Source organism: Gorilla gorilla, chromosome 5 (assembly GCF_029281585.2).
Source record: "Gorilla gorilla gorilla isolate KB3781 chromosome 5, NHGRI_mGorGor1-v2.1_pri, whole genome shotgun sequence".
Taxonomy (NCBI): domain Eukaryota; kingdom Metazoa; phylum Chordata; class Mammalia; order Primates; family Hominidae; genus Gorilla; species Gorilla gorilla.
Window position 1 is genome coordinate 73,072,264 of NC_073229.2, and position 10,963 is coordinate 73,083,226.

At 34.2% G+C, this 10,963-nt stretch overlaps 1 protein-coding gene across 1 annotated transcript in view; it reads left to right on the forward strand.

Moving 5' to 3' along the window:
* The window catches only part of HCRTR2 (hypocretin receptor 2), a 113,632-nt gene extending 102,977 nt beyond the window's left edge, over positions 1 to 10,655 (forward strand). Inside the window, exons 5-7 of the mRNA XM_004044226.5 lie at positions 1,826 to 2,046; positions 4,758 to 4,879; positions 6,660 to 10,655. Coding sequence (XP_004044274.1) covers positions 1,826 to 2,046; positions 4,758 to 4,879; positions 6,660 to 6,889 — 573 coding nt within the window. The 3' untranslated portion in view covers positions 6,890 to 10,655. The remainder of the gene's footprint in view (positions 1 to 1,825; positions 2,047 to 4,757; positions 4,880 to 6,659) is intronic.
* The last annotated feature ends 308 nt before the right edge of the window (positions 10,656 to 10,963 follow it).

Genomic DNA, 10,963 nt, shown 5'->3' on the forward strand with positions numbered 1-10,963 from the left:
TCACTACATTTTTTTTTCCCCGATTTCAGGGACCATAGCTTTCTCTTTATGAAAACTGTATTTTTTTTTTTTTTTGAGATGGAGTTTTGCTCTTGTTGCCCAGGCTGCAGTGTAATTGTGTGATCTCATCGGCTCATTGCAACCTCCACCTCCTGGGTTCAAGCGATTCTCCTGCCTCAGCCTCCCGAGTAGCTGGGATTACAGGCATGTGCCACCACGCCCAGCTAATTTTGTATTTTTAGTAGAGGCTGGGTTTCTCCATGTTGGTCAGGCTGGTCATGAACTCCCAACCTCAGGTGACCGAAAACTGTTTCTAATGGCGGCAGAAGTCATCAGATGCAGAATGTTGATTCTCTCCTTCAGGGGAACAGTCAGTGATAGAATCACTAAAATTTAATTGATCTATCAGAGATCATTTAGAAGACAGTTCAAGATCATTTAGCAGACACATACAGGCTTTTCATGATAGGAGTCTCCTGGAACATTCCAGCATCCATTGCTCATTCTTTTCAGTTATTTTTTTTAATTGCTTTTTAAAATGAGAGTCACAGAAGAGAAAGTTCCTATCTCTCCCCAACCAGTGGGTTAAAAGATTGAGTTGAACCACTACTATGTAAAAAAGATTGTCTACATGACAAGACATACAGAGTGAGAAGAAAAATAATTTATCCGATATTTTCCATTCAAGGGCAGGTTTTTGTTAACATCATTTGCCTCTTCAAGAAAGAAGATGGTCAAAGGAAATATCATATTAATTTATCTGTGTGGACATATAAGTAAAATTCTGTTCTCAAATTAAAGATTATCGAACAGACTTTGATCTGGTGGTGTAAAAAGCAACAAAATCTATCGAACGTCTATTCTGAGAGACCACAAGGACACATTGGTCAGTACTGGTTTGCCGCACAGAGACAGAAAGTAAAAGCTGAATAATCTTAACAGAGCTAAGGTGGCCTTTTCTTGTATTTGTTGGCACATTTTCCTCTTTAAAAAATTATGCATGCTGAATTTTATTGTTCTGTTCACTAAACCCTATCAATCTTCATGAGCTTACAATTAAGAGAATATTATACTTGGAGGGATTCCCTGCTATTATCAAATAACTTTGAAAAGAAATGGAAAAGTACAAGTTGTGTAATTACTGTTACAAATTCCAGCTATTTGAAATATTAATGTAAGACCGCAAAAAATCCTCAATGGGTTTGTGTGCATTTTAAAGGGCTGGACCACAAAATTGATTTCAACAATTTCATAACTACAAATAGTGAACAACAAAAAATACTTGATTTTTTAAAAATATCCTTTCATTCAAAGTTTGCTTCGTCCGAACTCGAGAAGCAGAAAACCTGAAAAGCTACAGGTAGTTAAGTTCTATCTCTCTGTCTGGCAGCAGATGGCAGTATTGATGCGTGAAAAATCAATTTGCTTGCCGTTACTTGCTGGGTTTTCCTTTGCTTTAAACTTTGGTATCTGAGCTGAACAAAAATTCCTAATAAGATAATATGGCTGACATCCCTTTATCATTCTCCTTTCCCAGGCTTTGTTCTTTTTACAAGGAAATATCTTTTCCACTTGCAGCTTTCTTTAGACATTGACAAAATTTTGATGTTTTAACTTTTTTTCCACACAAACTCCTATTTGGCATTCGTCTGAATTAATGCCAAGCACATACTAAGCTCAGCAAATGCTCTGGAGAAACAGGCGCTCAAACCTCCCACACCTCAGGCGTCTGGAAGCCTTTCCTGACTGTGTTTTCTAATTACTTCCCCAAAGTGGAACTTTCCTAAGTCAAATTGCAATAAGGGTCTGTCTCTTCTCCTTTCAGATCCCTGGAACATCATCTGTAGTTCAGAGAAAATGGAAGCCCCTGCAGCCTGTTTCACAGCCTCGAGGGCCAGGACAGCCAACAAAGTCCCGGATAAGCGCTGTGGCGGCTGAAATAAAGCAGATCCGAGCCAGAAGGAAAACAGCCCGGATGTTGATGGTTGTGCTTTTGGTATTTGCAATTTGCTATCTACCAATTAGCATCCTCAATGTGCTAAAGAGGTAAAACTTATCTGTTATTTGAAAATGAAATAGCCTGCCTTATTCTTGATTCTTAATTTTTTTTTTTATTTTTTACTAAGCCAGAGAAAAATCTAAACTTTCTGCTTAGATACCTTGTCAGGCCAGATGACTCAGTTATGTTGTTACCAGCAGCAGGTAAGGCGAACAGCCTTTAAGAGTGCTCAGACATGTGCTTTTGTCATGCGTATTCTCAGTTGCATGGCAGACATAAAACAGATGTTTCTCCCATCTCTTCAAGCTAGTTGCTAAACCTTAGATGCAGACAAAGTTCTAATGCGTAACAACTCATTTATAGCTTGCAGTTCTTTCTTGATGAGAACAAACGGGTTTTTCAAAACTTCGTTTTCAAAAACATAGGCAATTGTGAGAAAATTATATCTTAAGGATAAAAAGAGATAAGAATCTTGTGTTAGTATTCTAATTATACTTAAAAGTGCATTGGAGAGCACTTTTTAAAAAAAGCCATCAAGGCAGATATGTATGTCGAATGTCTAAACAGAAGAATTCATTTCCTGAAGTCACTGAATCAAGCTCAGGGCAGATAGTAATAAAAATCGTGAGGGAAAGTATGCTATTTGCTACAATGCAGGCACAACTATTAAGTTAAAAATTTTGACCCATGACACGAGCAGCAGATGCAGAGGCAGTGGTACACACTAAACTTCATAGCCAGCCAACTTTATTGGGAATTATCAAAACTGTTCCACATAGACTGGTCCCAAGGCAATACCAATTCTTGTTTACAACAGGCTTCGAACTTAAGCTAGAATTGCTCCTCTCACTTTGGCCTGATTCAGAATCAATATTATATTCCTCACAGCTGGGAACTCTGAAGAACAGCAGCTTTGGCTGGAGTCAGAAGAAGTGGTATAATCAGCCGCAAAGGGTTCTCATTCCCTTTGGCCCCTGTTTTTGATGGTTTAACGGCTTTTTCAATGGAGAAAAAATGGAGAACAAACTTCTGTTCAGTGATACTATTTACTACAGCCACAGCCTTAAAGATATATGATTTTTTTTGTGGGTCCTTGAGACATATGCCAGCTCACAAGAAAATAGAAATTATTTTGCCCTCCATATCTTTTTGTGCTTTGCCTCTTATTAATTATTATTATTATTATTATTTTTGCTAACAGAAATTTAATACAAATTTATTATGGCCACCTGCTAGATACTGTCTTCTGCTTTTAAGAACTTTATAAACATGTTATGTTACTGGATGGGTTTTATTCTTTCTTTCTCTTTCTAATCTTTTTTCTCTTTTAGTCAGTCTAAATTCAATGAAAATTGGATTTACCTCTCTCTGGGTTATGTATTTGGATTTCCTGTATCTCAGAACTTGCTCTTTCCTTTTATTTCCAACTACTTTTTTTGTCAATAATATATGTCTTATTCTTCTGACTCAAATCCCTTCCTTTCCAAGGAAAACAAATAACTTTCAAAGGAGCAAGGCCATGTTAAATTTAAGATATTTCAAGTTTTGGGGCATTCTACTCTTTTCCACAACATAAAAACTTTTGAAAAAAAGAACTTGAAAATTGTTTTTCTTGTTACCACACACATTTTTTTTCAAATGCTTATATTTATTTATCCTTGCATACGAAATTTGTTTCTTCTTTCTCCCACAAAAACCATTCCTAGCTTTTTCTCCTTAAAACTTAACTTTTTGCCGAATTAGTCAAAACCAATTTCTTTACAACAGTTCAGGTTTGTCTAAGATTTCAAAGACATTTTGAGGTAAAGGGTCATAACATAGTACAAATTTCTTTTGTCCGTATTATTTCACTCTATATAGCATTTTTGTAAAACTCTAGTACTCTTTATACCAGAAATGGTATAAGGTACACCTTATACCAGAAATGCATTGTTGTCATGCCTTCTTGCTGTAACACACACACACACACACACACACACACACACACACACTGATACAGACAATCGAAGATGGAGACTTTAGCAGGAAATATACATGATTTTTGGCCTATAATCTTATTGAGTAGCTGTAAGTTATCTGTTATAGGTTAGTGATTAGAATTTATAGATGGAATATTTCTAAGTATAGAGAAAATTTTTTAATAGTCTTTAAGGATAGCATAACAAAACATTTTTTAAAGTTTAAAATAATACATGAAAAATTAACACTCATTAATTTTTAAAAATTACCAAAATTCTGCCCATCGAGAACTGCTTCTTCTCTGGGTATTAAGGAGTCCCAGAAGGCAAGTTTCAGATAGTCCAGGAAGATTGGAGTTGAAGGCATATGATACTTTGATCAATACATAAATGAAAGTAGGAAGAAGTACTTGAAGACTATCATTTAGGAGTGATTTTTAAATGATACACATAATGGAATATTAATACAACATTATTCAATTGTATTTAGAAAGAAAATGAAATAAAGAAGATATATATTCAACTTCCATATTCTTATTTACAAGAAATACTGCATCTGCTATTTGTGGGAGGGAGAGACCCTTCTCTGACCTGATTTGGCTTTTGATTTATTGATTGTGCTGTGGAGGTTCTGTTCAGGCACTGAAGTTATTCTAAACCAATTACGGGGTCAGAAACCAATCTGTGGTCAATTCCTGCAACTGAAGAGGACAGGAGTCAGACCATCCTCTACCAATAGCCTTGTTCACCTTTGAATTTAATTATTTAAAAGACACTTTTCTGTGTTTCTTTTCCTGCAGAGTATTTGGGATGTTTGCCCATACTGAAGACAGAGAGACTGTGTATGCCTGGTTTACCTTTTCACACTGGCTTGTATATGCCAATAGTGCTGCGAATCCAATTATTTATAATTTTCTCAGTGGTGAGTTTTCAACTTTTCTTCCATAAGCCACAATTGTAACCAAGGATGAGGAATCAATGAACATTCTTCAACTATGTGAGGAGTTTAGTTGCTATGTGAGATATATTTTCTCCCTGACCTGATTTATGTTGAGTTTCTTCTCTTTTGAGGCAAAGTATTTGTTACTGAACTCATCAGAGAAAATGAACTGATTTTTCCATGTCAAACGTATAAGAAATGTTATAATAGAAGAAAAGTAAACATTCTGAGAAATCAATAACACAAAATCTTACATGACATACTTTAAACTCATGATTTACAAAAATATAAAATACTTTGTTCTGTTTTGCCTTGCTATATTATTCCTTTGCCAAAATGTGTAGCCTAATTGAGACACAATTGGGATCTATTCACTTTTAGATATTTTACTATATTTACGTTTCTCTTGTGAGTATCATCTCTTGGATTTATCTCAATATTTCCCACCGACTACCAAAAATAGTATTACTCCAAAATAACACATAAGTTAAATGATACACACATACATATACGTGTAACTTATACAATTTGTATCTGTTTATGGAATCAATATAATTATAAAAGTCATTTAAATCACTATTGTTTATTCACATTTTGCCCAACTGACTTTTAGAATTATGTTTTAATTAGCCACATTTTTACATTGCCTTAATCTCCAACTCATTGGCGATTTCTTTGTTATTTCTATCTTCAAATATATGGTGATTTTATGTGGAAGAATAGAAATTCATTTTGTGGCATATTTAATAAAGCTTCTGCATCTTCCAACTTGATCTTTGGCCTTCTGGTTTGCATAGGTTGAAAAAAAAGGCAACCAATTAGACTGGTGAGAAATAATTTTGTTCTATTTAAAAAAAAATCTAGCACAATGACTAAAGCTCCGAACCTCGCACTAAGCAGGTAAAGGCTATGGGGAAGTTGTAATGAGAAGTGTTTGAAGCAGAAGTCACAGAACCAGGTCAAAGTCCTAGTATGGAGGATAAAAGTGAGTTAGAGGAGGCAACTGATAATCACTGATAACTCATTATGTGACTGCTATTGTGCTGGGCCCGTGAACATTCATCTTCTCATTTAATCACTGATAACTCAGTGGGTAGCTGAGGCTAAGAGAGAAGAAATGATTCGCAATACTGCCATTCACACTAATAAAAGTGATTCATTCGTTCTCATAGTTCTCCAATATCTCCTCCATAATTTAAAGACAAGGAATAGCTTCTACAGTATTTTTCCCCCTTCAGTTTTTGTTCTTTCTTATATAGATTATGAAACTGAAAATTTTCTGGATATTTGAGTGTATGTTTCTAGGTATTTTGTGGATTTAATTGTTTCAGTATAAGTTATTTAGAGTAAAATGCAGGGGTAATTTTTGTATAATTTTGGCTTTGTATGACATACGTTTCATTGTGTTTAATTATTAAATATCTCTGAGAGTTCTTCTACTGATGATCACTTCCATTATAGTTATGTAGATAAAATATACCAATATGCATAAATATATGAGGTTTGACTATAAAGGAATGAAGCAAATTCCAAGCCCCATACATGAAAGGCAGCCTTGTTATTTTATGAAAATATTCATTGTTTCAAGAGTCTACCAAGCTTCCAATAAACTCAATTTCCTTCTTCTATTTTCCCCATCTTTGCAAAATATTACACCTCATTGTTAGTTTGGCTCAAGGGAGCAACTCAGTTGTACCCTATTCATAATTTGTTGAAGCATTTATGTATAATTCCTTTTCCTTTCATTCTCTCTGTTTGCCAGGAAAATTTCGAGAGGAATTTAAAGCTGCGTTTTCTTGCTGTTGCCTTGGAGTTCACCATCGCCAGGAGGATCAGCTCACCAGGGGACGAACTAGCACAGAGAGCCGGAAGTCCTTGACCACTCAAATCAGCAACTTTGATAACATATCAAAACTTTCTGAGCAAGTTGTGCTCACTAGCATAAGCACACTCCCAGCAGCCAATGGAGCGGGACCACTTCAAAACTGGTAGAATATTTATTCATATGACAAGGATACCTGAGTAAAACTATCCTTTTTAAAATCACTGGGAACAGAAATTTTATTATCCTATGATGTGAAGCTAAAATTACTTGTGGATCTTTTTTTTTTTTAATCTATTGCTCTTTGGAAATAAAAAAAAGTCAGTTTAAAATGATTTCTCAACTTTTGATTTAAATATGTTAGAAGTTTAACCTTCAATTGAGCTTATTTCAGGCTATTTCACTTTTAGTTTCATGTATTAAAATGTGTGTCAATTAAATGTTTAAACATTTCTAATTCTTTTTATAATCCCTTGTTATTTTAATCTCTCACATTCAGATTGGTTCCTAAAAATTACCAGAATCTATCCAATGATTTTTTTTGCTACTAAAAGAAGTAGCAGTTACTAATTCTGAATTAACAATAGACATGTTAGTTGACTTAATAGGTTTTTTTAAAAAAATCACAAGACTGTTGTTATAATGTGATATCTGAGAAAATATTTATATATAAAATAGCATATTGTGTTAGGTAATTCAAAAACTATCTTACAAAACTATATGCTCACTCATTTACACAATTTTCTCAGGTTTGCAAATTGACCATTGCTAACATTTCTTGTCTCAACATATGGCCAGTAAGACTCTATCACAGGAAAAGTTTTAACATAATTTCCATCTCTAACACTTTAACATTTAAGAATAAGCTAAATCACATCATTATATTCTTTTAACAACAACAACAAAAAATGATATAGTCAGCCTTGCTGGATTAAATTAAAAATGCACCACTGTGCTAGGTGCTAGGGAATGAGATGGCGTCGATGCAAACATGCCTTCAAAAGAGCTTCAGTCTAGTGAGGGAGACATGTTGACAGAGTGCAAGGCAGCAAACAATCTGGGGGACAATTCTTGGTCATGGCAGAGCAGTGAAGCTACCAAGGACAGTGGTCTTCACCAGAAAGTTTGTAGCGCAGTTGCACTTTTTTTTTTTCTTCAATTTAATTACAATGACAGTTGATGTCAGTGGATTCCATCTGGGCCTGGGGCTGAGTACCAGGTGGTTAAAAAATAGAGGGGCTTGCTCTTAACTCACACATACATGAATAGACTATCGTATATTTTGTAGAAAATGTAAGATCTAGGAGTCAAAGCACTGAATATTCAAACTTATTCCCCTGAAAAATTCTTCTGATTCAAATACTTACTTGAAAATTAAATTAAAAGTAAAAGAAGTGTTTATGAAAGATGATTTTCATCTCCTATTATGGTAACAGGTGTTCTGATTGTATTGAAACAAAAGATATGGGGCACAGTGTTTAAGAAAAACTTTCATAGAAAATTAATTTTTGTTATTTTTTTTCACTTCTCCATTACTCTCAGAGAAAAGTAATACAGCCTAATTATCCACAACTTGTTTTCAAATCTTGGAATTTGGGATTCTGTTACCTTGTGCCTTTTATGACTCAAAGCAAAAACTATCTTCTTATACAAGGTTTATTGAGATCATATTGTAAAATATCAGCACTATATCAGTGAAAGCAAAGTATTTTAACTCTCTCCTTTCTCCCCTTTGTATATTTCAGAACTTCTTTTCTTATTTACGCTGCATGAAAGGAGAGTTGTAATTTTCAGATCATGATGACAGCACTTTAAAAAGTTTGAGGATAACTTCAAATAACGTTGATAATATGCCTTAATAGCCAGTAATAGCTCAGAGGAATAGTAAATTCCTTAGACCCAAATATACCTACTTATAATTTAAAAGAGAGATTGAGAGGGAAAGGGGGAGAGAAGGAAAAAACTGACTCAGAGAGCAGCAGTTATGTGACATATGGGAAGTCAGAATTCCTTTGCTCTAAATCAGTGATTCTCAAAATGTGGTTTCTATACCATCAGCATCAGCATCATCTGGGAACTTAGTGGACGTGCTGACTTCCACCCTATCCCTCACCTACTTAACCAGAAACTTCAGGGGTGATAGCCCAGAAGCTGTGTGTTAAGCCCTACAGGTGTTTCTGAAGCACTTTAAGATTTGAGATCCACTGCTTTAAGTGATACCATCTGACATCAGTTTATCTGCCTGTGTGAAATAAAGTCTTTTACTGCACAGGTGTCTACAACAGGGGCCACCATCATCGCTACCGTCAACGTGGTTGGATGTCTGAAAGAAGAAGCTGAGTATCAATGTTGACTCTCACTCATGTCATCTTATTTAAAAAAATACAGTTTACAAAACAATTGCTACTGATAAATGCAGTGTGAAAGACTGGTTTTAAGGCACTTGTGTGCTTTATGTCCACCCAGATAACTTGAGTTTTTAACTAAAAGTTTCAAATCCCTATCTTCTTTATACTTACTAAAGTTTGTTTTGCAGAAGCAGATAGTTTCTAAGAATGATCATTTCATGGAAGGAGATATAAAATAAAATAAAACCAGTACTTAAACTCTGGGAATGTAATAGGCCATGTACATAGCACTCAACATGTGAATCCAGGAATCCTTCTAAGAGGTCTAGATTTAGTATGGTTACCTTAATAGGACAAATGGCACAGAAATAGGTGTTCCCAAACTCTGCCAATCTTATGAAACAAAGAGTCAACTCTTTACCTCATTATTTGCTAATGACACAAATGCAAAGACATCTTTTGAAAAGAATGTGTTGGGACTGTTTTATGCTGTACCTTGAATGTGTATCTCTCTTTTTTTGCTATATTTCGAAGATTTAATGTAAGTTGTCAATGTCATTGAGTTCTTGTTATCAATAGGGATGATATAATTTTATCTAACATTGAATCCATTTTAACTTTGTTATTTCTGAATTTCTATAAAACCACAAAAACCTTCATACTTGAATTTATTTATTCTTGGCTAAAGATTACTCCCAGTTTGTGAGGAAATTTATTTCTGAGTTTCCAAAGCTTGGAGAATTTATTGGATATTAAATACCTGTTATAAATTATTGATGAGTTAATTGCAAGTAGCAGACACAATGGTATTGAATTTCACTCCCAATACACATTGTTTTAATGAAGTTTAAGGTAAATATGTTTATAAAATTTAGTCTGGCTATGCTTAAACCTGAAATAGCAGAATGGCAAAAAACCCCAAAGCTGTTTATGGACCCAAATTGTGAGGAGGGCTATTATTTTAATACTTGTGTAATAATAGAATGCACTTGATGTAAATCATGATAGCCATCAACTGCATTTCAAAAACCTTTCGCTAGCCATTACAATTTAGAAAGCTTTTCAGTGTCAGTTAGTTTTACAACAAATGCCTTTTCTACTTTCTACAAGTCACAAGTCAAAAAAAGTAAATTCCACCAAGTTTTATTCAATTAGTTTTCAAATTGCATGAAGCAAAAAATAGATTTTTAGAGACAATATATAAATAGAAAAAATATTGTAAAAGTCTACTCTATTACCTTATGTACCACAAAAAAAATAAAGTACAAAGGCATGAAAAACACTATTATTTCCCGAAGTTCAAAGGGAATTGTTTCCTACGCAACTACTGCTACTAACGAGGGGACAACAACCCCCTCCACTTGCCACGTATTTTTATTCTGTTTTCTTTATAATCTTTGGAGTTAAATGTCTTTTATGTTTTTCATGAAATGTATTTCTATAATTGTTGTATTTCATGTGTGTAACATTATGTCAGTTGTTTTAACAATTATCTTATATCTTGAAATTCTTTATGCCTGATTGTACTGTGTCTTCATGAAGAAATTTCTTATCAAATCCAATGTGATTACACACTTACTGCTGTAAAGGATGCGCATTATGTAGTTTTTAAGTAAAAACTATATTGAGAATTCTATAATCACATTCACACTCCCCTCTCTATTGTATGAAAAATCTTGTTGTTGTTGATTAGATAAGGTGGATATTCACTCATAGTTAATGTCAAATCTCTGCAGTTAAGGATTGAATTAAGCCCTCTGGTGCAGTACCTAATGACCAAAACATTTTTTCCAATAAGTTTATATAACCAAGGATAATAATGATATAAAAGGTTTTTAATGTTGTTTTTAAGAGCAGGTACTATAACAAAGAAGGTTAACACTGGTACAGAAATAT